At 41.4% G+C, this 25,927-nt stretch overlaps 1 protein-coding gene across 1 annotated transcript in view; it reads left to right on the top strand.

Annotated features, from left to right (window-relative positions):
* Positions 1–25,927, top strand: part of CUL1 (cullin 1) — a 47,803-nt gene that overhangs the window by 20,580 nt on the left and 1,296 nt on the right. Inside the window, exons 7-21 of the mRNA XM_073678176.1 lie at positions 1,992–2,155; positions 2,734–2,896; positions 3,459–3,589; positions 7,649–7,756; positions 7,852–7,958; positions 8,063–8,111; positions 8,731–8,862; positions 12,125–12,242; positions 13,011–13,087; positions 15,492–15,623; positions 17,523–17,615; positions 18,363–18,410; positions 18,854–18,936; positions 19,582–19,687; positions 22,363–22,476. Of these exons, the coding sequence (XP_073534277.1) occupies positions 1,992–2,155; positions 2,734–2,896; positions 3,459–3,589; positions 7,649–7,756; positions 7,852–7,958; positions 8,063–8,111; positions 8,731–8,862; positions 12,125–12,242; positions 13,011–13,087; positions 15,492–15,623; positions 17,523–17,615; positions 18,363–18,410; positions 18,854–18,936; positions 19,582–19,687; positions 22,363–22,476 (1,625 nt within the window). The remainder of the gene's footprint in view (positions 1–1,991; positions 2,156–2,733; positions 2,897–3,458; positions 3,590–7,648; positions 7,757–7,851; positions 7,959–8,062; positions 8,112–8,730; positions 8,863–12,124; positions 12,243–13,010; positions 13,088–15,491; positions 15,624–17,522; positions 17,616–18,362; positions 18,411–18,853; positions 18,937–19,581; positions 19,688–22,362; positions 22,477–25,927) is intronic.

Below are 25,927 nucleotides of genomic sequence, written 5' to 3'. Positions count from 1 at the left end.
CCATCACTCTCGTTCTTGGTCAAATAGCCCTTGCACAGCCTGGAGGTGTGTTTGGGGTCATTGTCCTGTCGAAAAATAAATGATGGTCCAACTAAACGCAAACCGGATGGAATAGCATGCCGCTGCAAGGTGCTGTGGTAGCCATTCTGGTTCAGCATGCCTTCAATTTTGAATAAATCCCCAACAGTGTCACCAGCAAAGCACCCCCACACCATCACACCTCCTCCTCCATGCTTCACGGTGGGAATCAGGCATGTAGAGTTCATCCGTTCACCTTTTCTGCGTCGCACAAAGACATGGTGGTTGGAACCAAAGATCTCAAATTTGGACTCATCAGACCAAAGCACAGATTTCCACTGGTCTAATGTCCATTCCTTGTGTTCTTTAGCCCAAACAAGTCTCTTCTGCTTGTTGCCTGTCCTTTGCAGTGGTTTCCTAGCTGCTATTTTACCATGAAGGCCTGCTGCACAAAGTCTCCTCTTAACAGTTGTTGTAGAGATGTGTCTGCTGCTAGAACTCTGTGTGGCATTGACCTGGTCTCTAATCTGAGCTGCTGTTAACCTGCGATTTCTGAGGCTGGTGACTTGGATAAACTTATCCTCAGAAGCAGAGGTGATTCTTGGTCTTCCTTTCCTGGGGCGGTCCTCATGTGAGACAGTTTCTTTGTAGCGCTTGATGGTTTTTGCAACTGCCCAATTTTTCGGACTGACTTACCTTCATTTCTGTAAGTAATAATGGCCACTCGTTTTTCTTTACTTAGCTGTTTTTTATTTGCCATAATACAAATTCTAACAGTCTATTCAGTAGGACTATCAGCTGTGTATCCACCAGACTTCTGCACAACACAACTGATGGTCCGAACCCCATTTATAAGGCAAGAAATCCCACTTATTAAACCTGACAGGGCACACCTGTGAAGTGAAAACCATTTCCGGTGACTACCTCTTGAAGCTCATCAAGAGAATGCCAAGAGTGTGCAAAGCAGTCATCAAAGCAAAAGGTGGCTACTTTGAAGAACCTAGAATATAAGACATAGTTTCAGTTGTTTCACACTTTTTTGTGCAGTATATAATTCCACATGTGTTAATTCATAGTTTTGATGCCTTCAGTGTGAATGTACAATTTTCATAGTCATGAAAATACAGAAAAATATTTAAATGAGAAGGTGTGTCCAAACTTTTGGCCTGTACTGTAGACACACACACACACACACACACACACACACACACACACACACACACACACACACACACACACACACACTGCTACCTCCATAATCTATCCTAGTGGAGTAAATGAGTGATATTGACACCACCTCATCATTACACTGCCAAAGAAGATTTATTTAGTACAAAGTATTTCTCCTATTTTTTTTCTGTCTAAACCTGGGGGTGCGTCTTATAGTTAATAAAATACAATAAATTAAGTCATACTGGCTAATTTCATAGACTGTTATCTGCAAATAAAGAATGGCTTTTATTCTTAAAGAGGAGATTTTTCTGCTTTACATTTTGCTAGCACTTCACATGCCTAAGAATATGTGGGGGTCCGGGTCCTGAGACCACTGCCTATTGCTCAGAAAAACCGAGGAGGGCTGGAGCGCGCACAAGATGGGGACGTCTGTGACTTTCTGTTGTATCCATACTGCTCTGTGCTCCTGCCTCCCGTGCTGCACACTATCTTTGGAGAGGTTGTTGGCAGATTTAAGATCTGTACCCCCCCCCCCCCCCCACATATCTGCAAATAAAATTCATGTACAAAAATTTTGGAACAGAATGCTGTAATTTTATTGTAAGAAACTGCTAGGGCTTGAGGGTCTGTCAGACTGATCTGTGCATGCGATACTTACAATTTTACCTGCTTAGAAAATGAACTTCCATGTTGATCCCAGCACAGTAGTTATTGGTGAATGTGACCATTGTGCCTGAACTGTACGCGGTACAAAGCTTTCTTGGAGCCATGGCCTGACACTGTCCGTTATATATTTGCAGTTGAGCTGGGCTTGAATGAAGATGATGCTTTTGCCAAAGGCCCAACATTGACCGTGTACAAAGAGTCTTTTGAGTCTCAGTTTTTGGCCGATACAGAGCGGTTCTACACAAGAGAGAGCACAGAGTTTTTACAGCAGAACCCAGTCACAGAATACATGAAGAAGGTGAGTTCAGTGCTGCCAGTGTTTGCATGGCAGCATGCACTATATGCACTTCAGACATGGTCAGTTGCCCAAGCCAGAGGTGTGGGTTTCATAATACAGCTTACAAGCTCCGCTCTGAGCTGTCAGGATCGCTGTATATGTCCTTGGCCTCCCTGTGCTCCTCTGAATCTGCAGAGGCAACACTACCTAGCAGCATGACCGAGCACACAGATCAAGCCAACAGCTCTGTCACGCCGTCACCTGAGCTGTCAATTGTCAGGAGCACAGCGCCCCCTAGCAAGCAGGGAGCCGTGAGACAGTAGAGCACTGCGCTCCTGAAGATTGAAAGGAAGACAACTCCATTAAATGTCCGCACTCCCAAAATCTCTTAACATGTGATTCTCTCATATGCTATTTAATGTAATGTGATAATTGGCTTTTCCTTTTTGGTAAGAGAGTTTTGACAACTATTCATACATTTATCTGCACTTATCAATGGTATTTAGTTTTACTAAATAGAAGAAATTTTCATTGAAATAAAACCGCTGAGTATGACTGACCGATGGGTACTTCTATGTATTTTTCTTACTGACCCATAGGCCGAGGCCCGGCTTCTGGAGGAGCAGAGGCGGGTACAGGTGTACCTTCATGAGAGCACACAGGATGAGCTAGCACGAAAATGTGAACAAGTTCTGATTGAGAAACATCTGGAGATTTTCCACACGGAGTTCCAGAATTTACTAGATGCAGATAAGAATGAAGGTGATTACATTCCTATGGACTATGTAATAAAACGTCATGCTCACCAGTGCGGGTCTCTACGTACTATTTCTGACAGTATCTCCTGGTACACCCAATAGTTTTGAGAACTGCTGCTTCTTACTAGCTGGTGAACTCGTTTTCTGACGCCCAGCAAGTATTGCCTTTAGTCAATTGCTTTGGCAACTTGTAGCCTAAATTGCAGTGATTTCTCTAACACCAAATTTTAGAACAATTACTAGAATTTGACAGCCTACATTAGCAATTACTTAGTTGTTCACTTGTTGAGTTGCCAAATCTAGCACCGCTGACAAAAAAAATAAGTATTTGACACGCCAAGATATTTTTTAGCTTTATAAGGTATAAAGGGCAGATAATGACTGATCTGACCCCACTGAACCATTAACTGTATAGAAAGAGAAGAACAAGTCATTGGATTCCACATTAATCCTCACTTCTTTTGACCACTTATTTTCTTTTTCCTCCTATATTGTAGCTTTATATAACAATGTATAAGTAGTTAATACACTATTCTGGGGTATATTACTGATAATTTATTTTGCAGATTTGGGGCGAATGTACAATCTTGTATCAAGAATTCAAGATGGCTTGGGAGAACTGAAAAAGCTTTTAGAAACCCATATCCACAATCAGGGACTTGCGGCCATAGAGAAATGTGGCGAAGCGGCACAAAATGCAAGTATTTCCCTCTGAGCTGTCATCTCATTGCAGTCTACTAAAGGCATGCTGTGCTCCACAAACTGAAATCCCAATGCACTAAAGGAGCCTTCCAGACAAATCGCCCTGTGGATAACCTCTTTTCTGAAAGTTAAAATCTTAAAGGACCTGTTTGTTTCTATTCCTTGAACGCTTGTTTGGAGTTGCTTAACCCCTTACCGCACTAGGATGTGTATTAACATCCTGGGAAGGCATCTGCATGTGTGGAGGGACTCGAGCTGATCTCTACACATCTGGCAGAAAATTGCTATATTATTGAAAAGTCTTTTCTCTATATACTGCAATACTACAATATCACAGTAGATAGATCGGTCAAATGATCGCAGATGCATGTACCCTAAGGACTGAAAAACGTAAAAAAAATTATATATTTTTATTCAAAACACTAGCCACTTTTCCCTCGGTAGAGAGGGGGAAAAAATATACATATTTGGTATCACTTTGTTTGCAAAAGTCCGGTCTCTAAAAGATGGAATTTGTTAACCTGATCAGAAAAAAAATTAGCATGCCAGAGTTGCGTTTTTTGGGTCACCTCACCTCCCTTTACCCCCGAGGGTGGTTTGCACGTTAATGACCGGGCCAATTTTTACAATTCTGACCACTGTCACTTTATGAGGTAATTACTCTGGAACGCTTCAACGGATCCCCCTGATTCTGAGAGTGTTTTTTCGTGACACATTCTACTTCATGATTGTGGTAAAATTTCTTCAATATCACTTGCTTTTATTTGTGAAAAAAATGGAAATTTGGCGAAAATTTAGCAATTTTCAAAATTTGAATTTTTATGCCCTTAAATCAGAGAGATATGTCACACAAAATAGTTAATAAATAACATTTCCCACATGTCTACTTTACATCAGCACAATTTTGGAACCAAAATTTTTTTTTGTTAGGGAGCTATAAGGGTTAAAAGTTGACCAGCGATTTCTCATTTTTCCAACAAAATTTACAAAACCATTTTTTTTGGGACCACATCATATTTGAAGTCACTTTGAGAGGTCTTTATGACAGAAAATACCCAAAAGTGACACCATTCTAAAAACTGCACCCCTCAAGGTGCTGAAAACCACATTCAAGAACTTTATTAACCCTTCAGGTGCTTCACAGGAATTTTTGGAATGTGGAAGAAAAAAAATGAACATTTAGCTTTTTTCACAAAAATGTTACTTTAGACCCAATTTTTTTTATTTTCGCAGGGGTAACAGGAAAAAATGGACCCCATAATTTGTTGTGCAATTTCCCCTGGGCACGCAGATACCCCATATGTGGGGAAAAAACACTGTTTGGGCGCACGGCAGGGCTCGGAAGGGAAGGAGCGCCATTTGACTTTTTGATTGTAAAATTTGCTTGAATAATTAGCGGACGCCATGTTGCGTTTGGAGAGCCCCTGATGTGCCTAAACAGTGGAAACCCCCCACAAGTGACCCCATTTTGGAAACTAGACCCCCCAAGGCACCTATCTAGATGCATAGTGAGAACTTGGAACCCCTAGGTGCTTCACAAATTGATTTGTAAAAATGAAAAAGTATTTTTTTTTCCACTTTTTCATTTTTACGAATTAATTTGTGAAGCACCTGAGGGTTCCAAGTGCTCACTATGCATCTAGATTGGTGCCTTGGGGGGTCTAGTTTCCAAAATGGGGTCACTTGTGGAGGAGCTCCACTGTTTAGGCACATCAGGGGCTCTCCAAACGCGACCAAGTGTCTGCTAACAAATTGAATGGAAAATCGGCTCAAATTGTTAGCGGACACCATGTTGCGTTTGGAGAGCCCCTGTGTGCCTAAACATTGGAGCTCCCCTACAAGTGACCCCATTTTGGAAACTAGACCCCTCAAGGATTTTATTAAGGGGTATAGTGAACATTTTGAACCCAGAGGTACGACCCAGAATTTGATAACATTAGGTCATCATATTGAATAAGTTGTCATTACTCTTGAGCGCAAGTGCTCGCTACTTGAGTTTGCATCGGGTACTCAGGTATGCACCATGTATCACGGGTGCTCAAGTGAAATGCTCGAGTCCCCGCCCGCATGTTTCACGGTTATTAGACCCCCCAAAAAAAACATGCGGGGATCGCTCGTGCATGGCAGGCAATCCCCGCAAGGTTTTTTTGGCCTCGAAGCATATGGGGCGGAGACTCGAGCACCCGCGATACTCAGTGCATACCCGAGCACCTGATGCAAACTCAAGTAGCGAGCACTTGCGCTCAACACTAGTCGCCATATCGTCATCTTTTGAGAAAAAAAAAAAACCCTAACATTAGCACAACCCCAGCCCTAGCGTTTATTTTTTACGCCGTTCCTCATGCGGTATAAGTGATTACTTTATTCTTCGGGTCGGTGCGATTACAGCGATACCAGAATCATATCGGGTTTTTATGATTGACAGCTGTCACTCACTAAAAGACACATATTTTGTAAAATCTAGTTTTTGCATCGCCGTATTTTGGCCGACAGTCATGTGAAGGCTTGTTTTTTGTGGGATGAGTTGACTTTTTTATTGGTGCCATTTTCAGGCACGTGACATTTTTTGATCGCTTTCTATTCCTATTTTTGGGAGGCAGAATAAACAAAAACCAACAATTCAGGAATTGTGTTTTTTTACATTTTTTTTTATTCTGTTCCGCGTGTGGTAAAAGTGATAAGGCAGCTTTATTCTTCGGGTCAGTACGTTTACAGCGGTACCACATTTATATCGTTTTTTATGTTTTGGCGCTTTTACACAGTAAAAGCTATTTTATAGAAAAAATTATTCTTTTGCATCGCTTTGTTCTGAGAGCTGTAACTTTTTGATTTTTCGGATGATGGAGCTGTATGGCGGATTATTTTTTGTGGGACGAGATGACTTTTTCAGCGGTACCATTTTTATTTATATTCGTCTTTTTGATCGCGTGTTATTCCATTTTTTGTTTGGCGGTATGATGATAAAGCATTGTTTTTTTGCTTTGTTTTTTTTTTTTTTACCGTATTCACTGAAGGGGTTAACTAGTGGAACAGTTTTATAGGCCAGGTCGTTACGGCCGCGGCGATACCAAATATGTGTACTTTTTTTGTGTTTTTTTTCAGAATAATATTTATTGATGAGTACATTATATTTTTAGTGGATTATTATTTATTTTTTTTTTCACTTTTTGGGAGTTTTTTTTACTTTGTCCCACTATGGGACTTTCACTTTTTTTATTCTGATCGCCTGCACAGCATAGGGATGGAGCACCATCCCTGTGCTATGCAGGCAGTCAGCGCTGGACAGGGAGAAGATAGTTTGGAGATGCACTGCGCATGTCCAAACAATCTTCCTGCTGTCTGGTGACCCGGATGTTGTCATGACGACATCGGGTCGTCATGGCAACACCCGGGAAGCCGCGGGAGACAGCGCTGGAGGCCGGAAGAGGAGGTAAGTATACCGATCACCTCCCCTTGCCACCGCAATGCTGCGATCGACTTCGATCGCAGCATTGCGGGGGTTAATGTGCTGGGAGCGGTGCGGGACTGCTCCCTGCACATAGTACCGGGTGTCAGCTGTGACAATCAGCTGACACCCGGCGGCGATCGCGATGACGTACTAATACGGGTCAGGCTCTTAAAGCCCAGGGCACTGACGCGTATTAGTACGTCATGGGCTATAAAGGGGTTAAAGTAAAGATGCTTTCATTTTTATTTTTTTATGTGCATGAAATTGGTATAAATAAAATTGTCTGCACACCTCACAAAAAACAATCCCTCACTCGGCCCCGTCAACAGAAAAATGGTGACACAAAAGAAAATCATATTTTTTCATCCCTTAAATAGAATAAAATCAATGGATGTTTGGTATCGCCGTAATCAGACTGATCTGGACACGTGTTTCCAGGTCATTTTTATCACACAATGAAAACTGTAAAAGCAAGAATTAATGGCGGAATTTCATTTTTCATCGTCCCTTTCCTTAATCCTGTCATTTAGACCATTAGTACACAAGCTTATCTTGCCGGAAGGCTATATTAAATCTGAACATTTTTTTCCCCCCACCTTTATTCAGGATCCGAAAATGTATGTACAGACTGTTTTGGATGTCCATAAGAAATACAATGCACTAGTTATGTCGGCTTTTAACAATGATGCTGGATTTGTGGCGGCACTAGATAAGGTAGGTGTATATATACTAGATGTATCTGCACTGTTGAGCTCATATACAGCTTTGGATTGTTCCTCACATGATTCTTCTTTTTCTAATAATTTTAGGCTTGTGGCCGATTTATAAATAACAATGCGGTTACAAAAATGGCCCAGTCTTCCAGCAAATCTCCAGAGCTGCTTGCCCGTTACTGTGATTCACTACTGAAGAAAAGGTGAGTACATGTAGTAATGCCATGTGCGCTTCTATGGGAGCGTTCACTGCCCTATTGCTTTTTCACCGCCTGTTCTTCATACAATATTCTGTCTCTTATCACAGCTCTAAGAACCCAGAAGAGGCAGAATTGGAAGACACTCTCAATCAAGTTGTAAGTCTCTTTTCTATGTGCACACTGCAGCTACATGCACACATTAGATGTTGTGTAGTGTCCGCACACGTTCAGTATTTGAGGTTTTTACCTCTGATTTTGGCTTACAAATACTGAAGTGAAACAATCAGAGGAAAAGTATAATAGAAACATATCACCACTTCTGTATAGATCATCCACTCCTGGTTTTGGCTTACAAATACTGATGTAAAAAAACTCTCCAAATACTGAACGTGTGAACATTGCCTTACCCAGATTTTGGCCAACAGCGAACAATCATGAGTCCACCCAGACACGTTCCCCAAGAGTAGAAAGCCGCTGCTGGATGACTGGCAGCCGCTTGTCTTCTGCTGACACAAACTGCCAGAGCCCTATCTATGGATGCCCCCATACACTTTGTGGTCTGATATCAGTGGGTCCAGCCACCTCTTAATGTGTACTGGAGCAAATATATGAAGGGAGGGGGGTCCCACTGCAAATGCAATGTTTTTTAGGCCAACAAGCTTCCATGTTTGTAAACTTGTATTGTCTTCGTTAATTGTTTTTGTCTAGTTTTGTGCATTTTTGCTTTCTAAAATCTGAAGCTGCATGAAGACTTAAAGCTCTTCCCTTTTTACAGATGGTGGTTTTCAAATATATTGAAGATAAGGACGTGTTTCAGAAATTCTATGCAAAGATGCTTGCAAAACGACTTGTTCATCAAAACAGTGCAAGTGATGATGCAGAAGCGAGCATGATATCCAAGCTTAAGGTAAGCAATGGCGCTCACTATTTGAGTAGTGGCTCTCTATCACTGCCAAGGCAATAGTGCCAGAAATGTAGTGTTGGCCTAATGGTCCTCCTATGGAAATGGGAAGCCTGATGGCTCTGTTAGAGGCTAATAGTATCTTGTTCACAATACATGTCATTGTCAAAGACTTATAAAATGTCACAGTAACACTTTAAAGGGGTTGTCCACTTCTTGGACAACCTCTTCTTAAATGCTGTGCTCCCCCATGTTCCGGGTCTCCCGGCGCTGATGTGACATTGTTGTGCAGTGGGCTGGAGTTCTCTCACATCCCTCGGGTATCCATGTTTGACCAAATGAAACGTAGACCATAAGCAATTGCTGATTGGCTGCAGCGCTTGCACAGAAATCTCACGAGATTGCTGGAAGACCCGGTGCGGGAGGGGAGTATACATTATTTTTATTTTACACTGGTGACTACAGTATTAGTAAGCAACCATTTTAGTACAAGAACATGTGTGTGCACATTGGGAATACAATCCCATAAACAGTTATCTCTCACTTCCCAGCCATACGGAGTATATAGATGGCAATCACTGGTTTACTATGGCGATCATAAGATCACAAAGCACCCACTGGTGTTTACAGAATAGGGGCATCCTTGCCATCAGTTCCTGTGTCACTAGACAAGCAGTTGCTTTTTACCCTTTTTGCCTCAGAAGTACATTGTAGTTTGCGAATTGTCCTAAATTTAGGTAGAATTGCCTATAGGTTGTAGTCAGAATTCTCCTTCACATAGATGAACCTTATTACTGGCATGCATAAGTTAGGAGACTTGTAGTTGTCATGTCACACCATAGCTGTTTGTAGGGCCATACTGTGCTATGTCGTGTATAAACCTGGCCAAAAAAAACATATTGGCTGCAGAATTAGCTAACTTAGAATCCGTAAGTGAGCAAAGTGCAAAACAGCCCATGGTCTGCTAATGCTTCACACCCTCTTTACCCCTACCTCAAAAGTTCTGAAGTGATTAAAATCAGAGCGTGTTCAGGAGAGGGAGTAAAATGTGCCCCACACGTCATTTTGTCATAAATATGGGTGTACAATGCTGGACTTTCGTTTTCTGTGTAATATCTCTTCCCTTACCTCCTCGTCCCAATGTTACAGTTTATATTTAAGCATCCCATTTAGCATGTAAATTATTTCCTCTGACAGTCGGAGTATACTTGTCAAAACGTAGTTTAAAGAGTAACTGTTTTAATTTTTCAGAACGCAATGGTACAAGTGAAGATAAATTGGCCTCTGTGTATTTCAGTTTCACATCCCTGGTCTAGTCCCATCGGCACCCTGAGGTCATGTTGTGTGGTCCTGATGCTTGGCCTGGCCATTTCTCCTCCAGATAACCGCCATACAGTCTGCCGGCTATAGTCACCTGTTCAGAAGTTACCAACATTTAGGTGATAAAAATGTTTTGTAAATTTTTCTTGAAAAAAATGAAAACTTGCTGCTACATTTTTAAATCTTCGAAAATGCTAACAAAATAAAAGAACATTTACATCAGTATCATCTGTACAAGCAGACATGAGGGAAATAATATTTATTAACGATTTTGTGTGGTCTGACTATCTGGATTAACCACTTGGTAACCGGCCCAATTTTTTTAAATTTGACATGTAACGCCATTTAGTAATAACTCTGGAACGCTTCAACATATCCCATTGATTTTAAGATTTTTTTTTTGTGACACGTTATACTTTATGATAATGGTAAGTTTAGGTTGATTATGTTTTTCGTTTATATAAAAAAAAAACAAAAAACAGAAATTTGACAAAAATGTAAAAATAGCAATTTTCAAGGTTTGGTTATCCTTTTAATCCCGATAGTCACGCCACACAAACATTAATAAATACCATTTCCCTCATGTCTGCTTTACATCAGCACCATTTGTAAAATGTTCTTTTATTTTGTTAGCATTTTAGAAGGTTTAAAAATGTAGCAGTAATTTTTCATTTTTTCAAGGAAATTTACAAAACTTATATTTTAGGGACCTATTCAGTTTTGAAGTGACTTTGGGGGTCCTATATATTAAAAACCGCACTCCCCAACGTATTCAAAACTGCTGTCAGATCATTAACACTTCACGTGCCTTTCAGGAATTAATGGAAAGTGGCAGGACACGAATGAAAGTTTATTTTTGCCACCTAAATTTTGATAACTTCTGAACAGACCACTGTAGCCGGCAGACTCTAAAGACGTTATTTTTACCATGAGCTGCCAAGGCAAACATCAGGACCACTCAATTAAGATCAAAGGGTGCCAATGGGGTTAAAGAGGAAGCCCCAACACTCTAACTATTTAGATTCTGTGGTCACTATTGACAGCAGCATTTAAGGGGTTAAATGGCCACAGTCGGTGCCAACACTGATCGTGGCTGATGTCAGCTGTAGTGTACAGGTGACAGCTACAGGATTGTCACCTGGCAGGGGACGCTAATCTCTTATATCTCAGGTCAGTAAATAGGCGTATTGGTGGTTACTAAGGGGTTAAAGGGATAATCACTCAGTTTTGACAAATTTTCTAAAAATTGTCATTTTCAATTTCTAATATTTTTGTAAACTCCAAAACATTTTGACGTTAATTAACCACTAACCTAAAGTACAATGTTTCACGAAAAAAATCCAGTCATTTATTATATGTTAAAACATTCCAGAGGTATTACCACATAGAGTGCCAGTGATCAGATTTGAAAAATTTGGGCTCATCACTAAAGGGTAAAAAAAAATCCTCTTCTTGCTCCACCTGAACCGATCTTTCATACTGAATTCTCAGGTAACATCTGTCTTCAGTGCACACAGAATTCCTCATTGCTGATTTTCCTGTGTACTATTAATTTATTACATTAAACTGTAACTATTGATTTAATCGGTAAGATCCAGCTGGGGACAGTAGGAATAGATGTGACTAGTCTGACCCTGGCTGACTTCTGCCCGCTGCAGGTGATTGGCCGGTCTCTCCTGTGCCAATCTACTAGAACGATACAGGAGAAGCCGGTCAAGGGGGGCGTCGGACTGCTCACGTCTATTCCTAGGGGCTCCAGCCGGAACTTTAATCTGTTTTCTCTTAAATGCCCAGTGTGCTTCAGTATAACAGACATGGCTGTAGTTGTGCCGAAGGCTCTAAATCCTGCTGTCTATGGTTTGGGCAGCTTGAATAGACTGACATGTTCCCTTTAATCTCACTGCTAATATTGCTGCCTTTTGTTCACATCCTTTTGTTACTTCTACAGCAAGCATGTGGTTTTGAATACACCTCAAAATTACAGCGAATGTTTCAAGACATTGGCGTCAGCAAAGACCTGAATGAGCAGTTTAAGAAGCACCTGACTAATTCCGAACCACTTGACTGTAAGTACACCCACTTCACTGCTCTACGAGGCTTTGGGAGCCGATAGATTTTTCCCCTGTTGTGTATACAGATTTTCTATATCCGCTGTATGACCTGCCTGTAAATACTTTATTCCTAAAATCTGTAGGGAGTTTTGGGCTAACGTGACCAGACACAGCCTGCTAGTTTTTATCTGTAAGCAGTAAATCTACACGTGTGGTAATAGTGTGACGCTTACTGCTCTTACTGTTATGTTTTAACGGTCGTGACCTGATTGTGGAAAGGAAAAAAACACATCAAAAGCACCCACATAATAACGTACGCCTGATCTGACTAGTGAGCCTTTTAGTTCATGTGTACAATTAAATTGGAAATTCCCATGTTTCTCTAACTGCAGTGTAAACCCTGCCTTTGACTTCCTACAAACTGGCAAGAATTTGTCATGTACGTTCCTTGTCCCTCCAGTTTGTAGGAGTTGGTCATATCGTAGACAGCAAAAAATATATATTTTTAGATTTTACAGGCAGTTTGAAGTTCTGTAAGATATAGCTGCGTATATACACACACACACACACACACACACACACACACACACACACACACACACACACACACACCCCCCCTCTCCCCACCACCATGCATTTCTTTACATCATCTTTTCCCTCATAGCAGAGCTTTCATGATCTGGTTTGATGTCGCCATGTTCTCATTGTTGTACTCCTATACATAATGTTTTATCATCCAGTGCATGGCCGGGGTGTAAGACTTTTCTCCCCTTCTTTCTTCAGTGGATTTCAGCATCCAGGTTCTCAGCTCTGGATCGTGGCCTTTTCAGCAGTTCTGCACGTTTGCTTTACCTTCTGAGGTACGGTACTTCTCTATACCATCCACTATGTCGTGTGACTGGTAATATGATTGGCGAAGGGGTCTGTTCAAACTCAAATTTTGATATTTGTTTTAACATGAAGAAATTTATTAACGTCTTTTAACATGGGCATTTAATGAAAAAATTGGCACAAAATCTTCATATTGCTGCATAATTTACAATGCGCTTTGTTTCAATGTAAGCTAAAAGCCTTGCTGAATATTTTATGGCCTGTCAAACTGTTTGCCATTATTCAGTGTGACTATATTCTGGACGTAGCCATTACATTAACCATATGTAGTTTGTGGCTAACCGTTTTTGCGTATCCAGAATTAAAGTTAATCCCATTATTTGATTTGTATAGGATTGGGTATCTGAATGTTCTCTTGTGGCATTTACACTACAAAATAATCATAAACGAGCGTTGTTAAAAATGCTTGTTTCACAATAATCTCTCAATGTAAGTAGGCTGCCGTTCATCGGGTGACATGATCTTTTGTTTCGGATTCGCACTGCTGAGAACCATGGCAGCTCATGCGCACCAAGCGGCCTAGTATAGATTGCCCAGTGCGCATCGTTTACTTTTTATGCCTGTTTACACAGGCAGACCAAACATCCAATGATCGGTAAAAATCAACGGATAGGTAAAAATTTACCGATTTGGCAGTCGCACCGTGCCACTATTTGGTCCATGTAAGAGGACCTTTAGGGTTATGAAATGCTACTTTTTACCCATTAAAGTCAGTGGCCGTTTGTGATGCAGGGACTCGCTAGCTCCTACAAAGCAACAGCTATTCTGTATGGTGATCGTCCATAACCACAGAAGTATTCTTGAGCAATTCTAACTAAAATCTGAAAAGAGCCAAAAAGAACCAAGCGATTTATCCCCTTCACAACATATGACGTAAACACCCGGCATGGGTGTGCGCTGTTCCACGCTTCCATCAGCGTGGCTGTGACGTGATCCCGGGGTGCTGATGGGTTGCCATGACAGCCAGGGGTCTGCTGATGACTTCCGTTCTTGTTGTTACGATCCTCCTGTGAAAGCCTGTGGCCGGCATTCACAGAAGAGCGTAATTTTCTCTATACAGGCAATGCTTGAAGCAGACGATCACAGCTTCAAGTCCCCTAAGGGGACTATTTAAATACAGTAAAAAGTGAATATTAAAAAAAAAAAAAAAAAAAAAAAAAATTAAAACTAGTTCAAGTCACCCCCCTTTTGGAACATAAAACAATAAAAAATACACAGATTTGGTATCACTGTGTTCATAAAAGTCCAGTCTATCAATATATAAAAATATTTAATCCGATCGGTAAACAGCGAAAATAAAATCAAAACGCCAAAATTAAGGGTTTTTTGGCACCCACAGCATTGCAATAAGAGGTTAACAAAACATGGTATCATTAAAAATAGTGCAAAAAATAAGCCCTCACAGCCCCATATCCTGAAAAATTAAAACGTTATGGGTCTCTGAAAATGGCGACAAAAGTGAATTTTTTTTTTTTTTTTTTTACAAACTTCTGAGTTAATTTTCACCACTTAAATAAAAAAAACTATACATGTTTGGTATTTGCGTATGCATACTGACCCAGATAATCATACTGCCAGGTCAGTTTTACCATATAGTGAACATGGTAAATAAAAAAAAATAAAAAATAAAATTGTGAAATTGCAATTTCATCGCACTTGGAATTTGTTTCCCGTTTTCCAGTCCACCATGTGGTACAATGAATGGTGTCATTAAAAAGTACAACTCGTCCCGCAAAAAAACAAGCCCTCATACCGCCATACTGACAGAAAAATAAGTTATGGCTCTTGGAAGGAGGGGAGCAAAAAATAAAAACGAAAAATGGAAAATCACAAGGTCATGAAGGGGTTAAATTTGTTTACTCTGTTTAGGAGTTGCTGCATTATTTTGTCTCCTGTAGAGGTAACAGGAGCCATAGCTATAGTTAGGTGAGAATATGGCTTCCGTTAGTGGTTGTCCCCCAGCAGCTGTAACCAGGGCTGTGGAGTCGGTACGCCAAACCTCCGACTCCTCCATTTCCATGACTCCGACTCCCTCATACATGGCTCATGTGTAAGTGATAAATTTACTGCAGCACAGATTCATCTCAGCTAAAAGTCTAGACCCTTAGATCAGGAATAGGACAGACATTTATAGGACATTTCATAACTTTCCCAAATTCTTATGAAAAAATATTCCCCACAAACTGCATTGGACTACTGTACCCAATTTATTATATATTTTAGGAGTCGCTACATTTTACACTGACTCCACGACCCTGACTCCACAGCCCTTGCTGTAACAAGTCTCCAGGGTGTTTGCTGTCACAATATTGTTATAGTCCTTTGCGACTTGTTAATAATTTTTCTTTTAATGAAATGTTCGTTTTCTTACAGCTGGAAAGAAGTTATCAGAGGTTTACAGCTTTTTACGCCAGTCGGCACAGTGGGAGAAAACTGACTTGGTTATACCAGTTGTCCAAAGGAGAGTTGGTTACCAACTGTTTTAAAAACCGCTATACATTACAGGTGAGCGTACACATTGCGGAGGGGGATGCCGCTGACTGGCGGTGCAAATATCACACTGCAAATCTACGGCCATTTACTGTACAATGCATGTCAATGGAGTTTTGGAAAAGCCCTCAAAGATGTGCATAATTGAGCTTCATATTTATAACATGCTCTTAATGTTACAGAAACGCAGAGTTTCACCTTTTTCAATGTAAAGGTGAAATCTGTGGCACTCATCGCAGTCTGCTAATAACACATGGTGGTTTTGCTGCAGTTTTGCATTCAGCTTTGCAACTACATTTGTCTTTGTTAGGATATCTGAGTATTTTGTAGCAGAACTTTCTGCTCTAAAAACACATCTCTTGACAGGAAAATCACAGCGTTCAGGCTGTGTGCCCACGATGCGTTTTTTAAGCGTTTCCGCAGCGGCAAAAACTCTGCAGAAACGCTTAAAAAACGCATGGTAGAAGGTCTGCCATGTTCCCCCAATGATAATCCGCATGTGCTGTGCACATGCTGCGGAAATTTCCGATGCTTGTTATCATTGCGGAAAGAAACGCAGCACTACCAATTATTTTGCGGAAGTGCTGCGTTTTCGCCGCCATTGACTTGCATTAGATCGCATGGATTACGCATCACTGTATATGTAGATGCGTATTCCATGTGTTCTAATGTGCGGATGGTACCCGGGTCTAGAGGACAGGAGACTCTCCTCCGGACCCGGGTACCATAGAAAACTGTAAAAAAAAGAATAAAATAAAAAATAAATATATACTTACATTCTTTCGGTGCGCTCCTCCTTGCTTGGCAGCAGTTCGTGATGGAATGAAGGACCTGCGCTGACGTCAGAGTCATGTGACGGGTCACGCGACGCTGACGTCGGCAGGTCCTTCACTCTACCGCTGCCGGCAGCCTGGACGGAGGGAATCAAGACTGCGGGGACCATTGGAGGGTAAGTATACATTTATTTTTTTATTTTTTGACATTCTCTCGGGTCACAGTATATAAATCCATGCTGTTTGCATGGATTTATATAGTGTGACCAAGTTGTCAAGCACTTTCCAAGTGATGCTATCGCCTGGAAAAGCGCTTGATAACCTGCATGTGGAAATGCATGTGAAGAACACTTCACATACGCTTGTCCCTGGCAGGAAAAACGCATGTACAATCCGCATGTACAATCCGCATGCGTTTTTTCTGCCAGGGAGATGCAGAAACGCTCAGGAAAAAATCCTGAGCATTTCTGCATTGTGGGCATATAGCCTCAATGTGTTTCTTATGCATTCATTTGGATGAAAAACACTGGTTGACTTGACATGCTACCGAAATAGAGCAGCACATGTACATGAGATTTTAGAAAGCTCATTCATTTATTCATTCATTCTGATAGCACTGTAAAATGCTGCATTGTTGCTGGCAAAAAAGGCACTGAATAAACACTAACTATTCAATGTGTCTACAAGCCCTTAAAGGGAATCAGTCAGCAGGTTTTGCTGTTTAATCGAAGAGTAGCATAATATAGGACAAGCGAGCCTCATTCCAACGAGGTATCACTTAGTTTACTGAGTGCAGCAGTTGTGACAGAGTTCTTAGATGTAGCAGAGCTCAGAAAGCTTCCCCTACCCACATCACAGCTTTTGAGTACATTGTCTATTGATAGTGACCTGCTTTTCAAAAGAGGGGGCATGGTGTGACAACTGCTCTCCTGCGCTCCAGTCCTGGCAGTGATAATGTCCTGGTGATAAAACCTTCATTATAAGTAAACAGTACACAGCCTAGTAAGTGACACATAGGGGCTGAAACACCAGTTTCAACTATCTCCTGCTGTCATCAGATAACCTAGCAAAAACCTGCTGAAAGATTCCCTTTTAAACTCGACCTTAGTGATTCAGTATTTGTTCTTTGCTTGGATTTTAGGCCTCCACGTTCCAGATGGCGATCCTCCTCCAGTATAATACAGAAGATGCCTACACAGTACAGCAGCTAACAGACAGCACACAGATAAAAATGGTACAATTTTCATAAATGTTGGGCTTTTTGTACAGTTTGGGAAGTTCATGTGTACTTTACTAACAATTACAGGGAAGACCTCTTAGTGTCTCCAGCTGTTCACATTCATCTTGAACATCCACCCTTTGTACTGATTTTTCTTTTTTCTTTTCCTCTTCTTGATTGGGAACCCCCCACTCGCCCAGGGAATACAGTGGAATTGTGACAGTGTGCCCACTGTACACTGTCACCGTTCAGCAGTCAAATAGTGACTGCGGACTTTTATTAGGATGGACAACCCTTTTAAGCTCTTAGCACACAGCCAATCATAAGACAAAAAAAAGCTCTGAGGCTGCACTACTGAGAGGTATTCATGACTTATTTTGTCTTAAATAAAAGTCTTTATCTGTGTAGGTGCGGTCGCTGTGCTTCTATTGCAGCATTAAATCCTGTGAATAGACAAAAATGTAATAATATGCAGACGACCTGCAAAGTATACAGTCGTCCTGCAATCGGCCAGGTTTGGCGCTCTGGGCGTTGTGAAACTTCCAAGATGCCCTCTCTGCCACCAGACAGCTTGTAGCTGTCAGGCAATTCTGGGAGTTGTAGTTTGACAACAGCCGGAGTGCTTTGGCTTGTCTCTTGCCCAGTAACAGAACTTAGACCTGGATGTAGATATCTAAGACTCCATGGAAGTTTGAAGTCTATTCATTATGAATTTTATCTTGTCCCTACAAAACATAACACTTAAAGATGTCCCTTTTACAGGACATTTTGGTGCAAGTTCTACAAATATTATTGAAGTCAAAGTTATTGGTGAGTCAACATTAAAGTTTTAAAATACATTTTTTTAGCAAATATGTAAGTGGAGAAAAATCACTGTATTGTTACATGAAGTTGAGTATTAAGTGTAGATTGGTGGATCTGTGATATATCTTTTATTATTCTGCTTTTTTAAGCACTTTTCGTTTAGCTTGGTTTCCATTTAAAATGAGGAGAAATAATTTCTGCACTATTAAATATAGTAAGCAGAAAAGAAACCTAAGACCATAGGGAACACGTTACACAAAGGTGGAGCCATCTGCCCACATTGTGCGGCCAAGCGGCTTTTATGCCAACCAGATCAGTCGCCATCTTTGAATCTGATTATAATTTTTAATAGCGTAGAGACAAATTTTGTATTTTGTATTCAGTTCTGTATGGATAGTGAATTTTTGCTCTTTAATACAAAATTTGATCACATTTTCTCAAAACTATAGGTTTTAGAAGATGAAAACGCAAATGTGGATGAAGTGGAGCTGCGGCCGGACATATTAATAAAGCTCTATCTGGGCTATAAGAAGTACGTTCACATCGGGTACCACTGTCACATGCTGTTGAGCACTTTTTCATTTTTTTTTCTATTCCCAAAAACACATACTTTTATAAAGAAGGGGGAGGGGGGTTCAGTTCAGCGTATGGCACACGCTCGCATGTGCCTATATGTACAAATATGAACTTGGCCAAAAGCTAGGTTCACATGTATACAAATTGCTCTCTGCTGAGCACGACATTGCACAAACCACATTTTTGTACCTGTCTGAAAAGGGAAATACTGCCAGGACAGAGGCCGGACAGTGCCCACACGATGAGGCTGTCGGGTTTCCTGTCTGCGTCATGTTTTTTTGATGATTCCAATAGAAACCCTGACGACATGCTCTGCGTGCATCATTGTATTAGTGAGAACCTAGTCTTACATTGACAGCCCGGATAATGCACTATTCTGCACCTCTGTTATTCCTCCTTAAAATGTATGAACAACTGATGGGTCCTTAGTCTGTCGCCTCCAGTGCAGTGCGGACTGTTTGAGAACACAACCCTTTGCTATGGGGGATGGTAATCGCCGTCTGCAGTTTTTCCTCTTTTCTGCAGATGAGTTTGTAGAATGCTAATTTGTTTACATTTCTTTGTAGATTAAATTAGTTATTTATTTTCTTTGTTTCTGCAGTAAAAAGCTTAGAGTGAACATTAATGTCCCCATGAAAACAGAGCAGAAACAGGAGCAGGAGACAACGCACAAAAACATCGAGGAAGATCGCAAGCTGCTTATCCAGGTAATGTCCTGTCCAGGGGCACACCCAGAAATAAGGGGGCCCCTGTGCAAGAGCAGAATATGGGCCCTCTTTTAGTCCAATAATAGCTCCTGTATGCATCTGTACCACGAGCTGCTTTAGAGGTGAAAGTGGTCACATACAGTACAGATCAAAAGTTTGGACACACCTTCTCATTTAAAGATTTTTCTGTATTTTCATGACTATGAAAATTGTACATTCACACTGAAGGCATCAAAACTATGAATTAACACATGTGGAATTATATACTTAACAAAAAAGTGTGAAACAACTGAAAATATGTCTTATATTCTAGGTTCTTCAAAGTAGCCACCTTTTGCTTTGATGACTGCTTTGCACACTCTTGGCATTCTCTTGATGAGCTTCAAGAGGTAGTCACCGGAAATGGTTTTCACTTCACAGGTGTGCCCTGTCAGGTTTAATAAGTGGGATTTCTTGGCCTATAAATGGGGTTGGGACCATCAGTTGTGTTGTGCAGAAGTCAGGTGGATACACAGCTGATAGTCCTACTGAATAGACTGTTAGAATTTGTATTATGGCAAGAAAAAAGCAGTAAAGTAAAGAAAAATGAGTGGCCATCATTACTTTAACAAATGAAGGTCAGTCAGTGCGAAAAATTGGGCAAACTTTGAAAGTGTCCTCAAGTGCAGTTGCAAAAACCATCAAGCGCCACAAAGAAACTGGCTCACTTGAGAACCGCCCCAGGAAAGGAAGACCAAGAGTCACCTCTGCTTCTGAGGATAAGTTTATCAGAGTCACCAGCCTCAGAAATCGCAGGTTAACAGCAGCTCAGATTAGAGACCAGGTCAATGCCACACAGAGTTCTAGCAGCAGACACATCTCTTCAACAACTGTTAAGAGGAGACTTTGTGCAGCAGGCCTTCATGGTAAAATAGCTGCTAGGAAACCACTGCTAAGGACAGGCAACAAGCAGAAGAGACTTGTTTGGGCTAAAGAACACAAGGAATGGACATTAGACCAGTGGAAATCTGTGCTTTGGTCTGATGAGTCCAAATTTGAGATCTTTGGTTCCAACCACCGTGTCTTTGTGTGACGCAGAAAAGGTGAACGGATGGACTTTACATGCCTGGTCTCCACCGTGAAGCATGGAGGAGGAGGTGTGATGGTGTGGGGGTGCTTTGCTGGTGACACTGTTGGGGATTTATTCAAAATTTAAGGCATACTGAACCAGCATGGCTACTACAGCATCTTGCAGCGGCATGCTATTCCATCTGGTTTGCGTTTAGTTGGACCATCATTTATTTTTCAACAGGACAATGACCCCAAACACACCTCCAGGCTGTGTAAGGGCTATTTGACCAAGAGGGAGAGTGATGGGGTGCTACGCCAGATGACCTGGCTTCCACAGTCACCAGACCTGAACCCAATCGAAATGGTTTGGGGTGAGCTGGACCGCAGAGTGAAGGCAAAAGGGCCAAGAAGTGCTAAGCATCTCTGGGAACTCCTTCAAGATTGTTGGAAGACCATTTCCGGTGACTACCTCTTGAAGCTCATCAAGAGAATGCCCAGAGTGTGCAAAGCAGTCATCAAAGCAAAAGGTGGCTACTTTGAAGAACCTAGAATATAAGACATATTTTCAGTTGTTTCACACTTTTTTGTTAAGTATATAATTCCACATGTGTTAATTCATAGTTTTGATGCCTTCAGTGTGAATGTACAATTTTCATAGTCATGAAAATACAGAAAAATCTTTAAATGAGAAGGTGTGTGTGTATATATGTGTGTATATATGTGTGTGTGTATATATCTATCTATCTATATCTCCTAATGCAAAGCACTTTCCTGACCAAGGCTTATAACTGGCTGTGTGTATTTGATGTTCCCATTACCCCTCACTCTCTGCTGTTATATACTGTTGTGCTTCTATGTCACATAAGAACTGTGAAGGGCACAGAATGAGTATCTGTGCTATTATGGCTCATTATGTTAAAATAAAAAGTTGGGATAAAGCATCGAATGAGCCACAACAATACACATGTTCATGCTTACTCCTTCACTGCACTTATGTGACATAAGCACAACAGTATAGTGTAGCAAGTAGAGGGGATCATTTAGTCTTTTTACTGACACTTTTCCTGCAAAAATGACTATCAATCTGATCAGCTCCTATTGCTCTAACATCCTGCCTGCTGACCAGATACTATTTTCCACATGACCAGTTCCCTTTAAAGGGGTATTCCCATCTCCCAAGATCCTATCCCAATATGTAGTAGGTGTAATAATAATATTAGCGAACACCTGCAATTACAACTGTTGTATAGTTCTTCTGATTAACTATGTTGCTTACCCCATGTGCAGGGCATTGCAGTAGCTTAGGTATCTATGGTTCCGACCACTAACAACTGTCACTATATGATTGGTTGTAACCATGGATACTTCTGCAATGCCCTGCACTTGGGGTAAGCGACATAGCTAATCAGAAGAACTATACTACATTTCTAATTGGAGGTATTTGCTAATATTATTACACCTACTACATAGGTGAGGGAGAGGATCTGAGAGATGGGCATACCCCTTTTTAATAAACAGTTGCCATTTTTTGTTTACTCCCCCTTCCTGCTCACCTTAATTGTCTGGCTTAACCCTGGTATTTTAGAAGGTTACTAATTTTTTCACATGCTTTGTTTTTCATGCAGGCTGCCATTGTAAGAATTATGAAGATGAGGAAGGTCCTAAAACACCAGCAGCTTCTTGGAGAAGTTTTGACCCAGTTGTCCTCAAGATTCAAACCACGTGTTCCTGTTATCAAAGTGAGTTGGGTGGATTGAGCAGTTTTCCCTAGAAATACTGGGGGAGTTACACCATGTGTGGTTATGTGGAAGGAGAAATCATAATTGAGCTTTAGCTTACCTGTTCTCCTGGATGTCAGCGTTCTTCAGCTATCTGGAGAACAGCTTTCAGAAATACATAGGGCTATGTTATTACTACTGTTTGCATGTTTAAAATGCTATCTGATGTGTGATGTGCATTATACACACTGTATGAAGAAAGGTATTGGCGTGTGTCAATTGATAATCCTTGAATTCAGGTTTTTCATTCATTACCATTGCCACAGGTGTATAAATCCAGCCCCTAACCATGCAGTCTGTCATTTTACACCATTTGTGAAAGAACAGGTCATTCTAAAACACGGAATTTCTGTTCCTGTGATAGGATTTCACTGTTGTAACTATTCAATTCATGACTCTTCTTCCATTCTAAAACATCCACGATCATCTGTAAGTGATATTGAAAAGTGGAAGAGATAAGGAAGCACATCTCTGACATGAAGTGGCAGACCATGGAAAGTTAAAGAGCAGGGGGTCATCAAGTGCTGAGAAACTCGGTGCATAAAAGTTGCTAATGTTCTGCTGATTCTGGCATTAACATGAGCAAAACTGCCGTCAACCGCTTCATACCATAGGTTTCCATGGGCGAGCAGGTGTATGCAAGCCTTACATCACCAAGCACAATGTTAAGAGGTGGATGGAGTGGTATAAAGCACTCTGCCACTAGACTTTGGAGCAGTGGAAACATGTTCTGTGGAGTGACGACTTGTGCTTCTCTCGCTGGCAGTCTGATGGACGAGCCTGGATTTGGTTAATGCCTGTAGGACGTTGCCTGTCTGATTGCCTTCGGCCAATTATAAAGGTGGATGCATAAAATGTATTATGATGCGTGTGCCTCTTTGTAAACATTACGTACGTTAATATCTGTTTAATATTGGCGTAAGAATTATAGATTAGTGCAGCAAACTAACACCTTTAAGAATCCATAGGAAAAAATATAATTGACATGCAATTCGCTATATATGTCAGGCTTTTAGCAATGGCAATCCAGCAGTGTTATTCTATGGGGAATGCACACTCATTTACTAAAATAAGTTCTGTGCATTGTAGCCTCATGATGTGGCTTTTAACCCCTTCATGACCTTTTGACGTACTTGCATGTCAAAAGTAGTGTCCCGGTCTTTCCCCACACATGACTGATTTCATTAACCATCATGTGCCTTGAACACCCTTCACCTGCGGCTGTTAAATCCCGCTGTCAGTCTTTCACAGCAGCATTTAACACGTGCGGACAGGGATGTGCGTCATACCACAATCCCATCGCCGCGCGCCCTTGATGTGATAGTGGGGTGCTGATGGGTTGTCATGACAGCTGGGGGTCTGCTGAAGCGTCCATAGCAGATTGTGATTGTCCCCATACATAGCAGTAATGAGGCACAAGTTCCTATCACCCCTCTTTTGCCCTATTTAAAAAAACAATTTTTGGTTACCAAAAATGTGTACTTTTTTTTTTTTTTATCGCTGCGTTAGGAAATGTCCGATCTATCAAAATGTAAAGTAAATTAATCTGATCAGTAAACTGACAAAAAAAAAACCCTCCAGAATTACAGGTCAGTTTTACCATATCGTTAACATGTTAAATAATCCCATTATTTTTTTTGCAATGCACTTGGATTTTTTTTCCTGCTTTCCAGTGCATCACATGATAAAATGAATGATGTCATTTAAAGTGCAACTCGTCCCACAAAAAACAAACCCTCGTATGATTATGTGGACGGAAAAGTGAAAAAAAGTCATGGCTCTTGGAAGAAGGGGAGGGAAAATCGCAAGGTTGTGAAGGGGTTAACCATGGTTGGATTGGGACTGAAATTTAGCCATAGCATTTGAAAGCGTGCAGACCCATACTGCTCCTCACACCTACCTCCCAAGATGGGGGCCTCTGTTACCTGACCTTGGAGGAAATCCAGATTTACTGCACAAGCAATTACCCTAATGTAGTGGTATTCTGGGTAACCATACCGCCTCACTATGACCACACAGTGAGTGAGTAATACTGCCAAACATGACTGTCCAAAGACAAATATTCCCATCTATATTGCAAGAAGTAATACTGCCCCTCACTCTCCAATGCTCCTTATAATATTAGTGGTCACCTGGGACTCCTTGTAATAATAAAGGTGCCCCATGGCTCTGCTGTTTGGACGCTCAAGGGTGGTATTGTATCACATTAATTATAATGTATTAGGTCCTCCTTATAATAATTGTGCTCCACTATATTATTATAGTGTATAACTAAGGGTGTCCCCTCGGGCCTCCTTATAATAGTGCCCACTAGGGACTCATTGCTAGTATAATTATTATTACACCCCCTGGCCTCAATATAACATTTAGACCACTTTCAGATGTCCTTGGTGCACATACATATAGTTACATGAGTTGAAAACTGACCTAGGTCCATCAAGTTCCCCTTTCTCCACCAATTATACATTTTCTGTTCGTTTTGCAGCACATACCCATTATTGTCAGTGCGGCTGTTCACTTGTCAGTTTTTTTTTCCACGGACCGTGTGTCCTTGCAAAACTCATGGAGAAATGTCCATTGTTTTCCAGTATCATAGATGAAAAGTGCAAATACAAGTCTATGGCTCCATGGAAAACATGTACAGCACATGGATGGCATCAATGTACAATCCATGTGCTGACTGCATTTAACATGGCAAAGTATAGGAGAAGCGTTGTAATTTATCCATCTGTGAAGAACACTGATGACGCACGGACCCAACACACTGATGACGCACGGACCCAACACACTGATGACGTACGGACCCAGCACACTGATGACGCACGGACCCAGCACACTGATGACGCACGGACCCAGCACACTGATGACGCACGGACCCAGCACACTGATGACGCACGGACCCAGCACACTGATGACGCACGGACCCAGCACACTGATGACGCACGGACCCAGCACACTGATGACGCACGGACCCAGCACACTGATGACGCACGGACCCAGCACACTGATGACGCACGGACCCAGCACACTGATGACGCACGGACCCAGCACACTGATGACGCACGGACCCAGCACACTGATGACGCACGGACCCAGCACACTGACGACACTCATAGCATTTCTCCATGGATGTATGAATGAGGCCTAATCGTGCCCTGCGTGCCTTCTTATAGCAATAATACTCCCCCCTACCCCCGGCCTCCTTATGATTAGTGCACCCATTGTTCTCCTAATTTTAGTGTGTTGTAAACAATAAAAAATAAACGAATGCTCCCACATCGAGCGTTGATGGGCTACTCCACCTTGTAGTCTCTGGCCCATCTGAAGTGATGTTATCACGTCACCGGAGTCTCCAGCATGGTGGCGACCTGTTGCAGCCCATAGCTCACTCATCTGCTACAGTTGTTCACAG

This window comes from Phyllobates terribilis, unplaced genomic scaffold (genome assembly GCF_046119375.1).
Source record: "Phyllobates terribilis strain yellow unplaced genomic scaffold, ASM4611937v1 Scaffold_4__5_contigs__length_816908805, whole genome shotgun sequence".
Lineage (NCBI taxonomy): Eukaryota > Metazoa > Chordata > Amphibia > Anura > Dendrobatidae > Phyllobates > Phyllobates terribilis.
The sequence above is the reverse complement of the archived record's forward strand: the minus strand, read 5'-3'. Positions and strand labels throughout refer to the sequence as shown.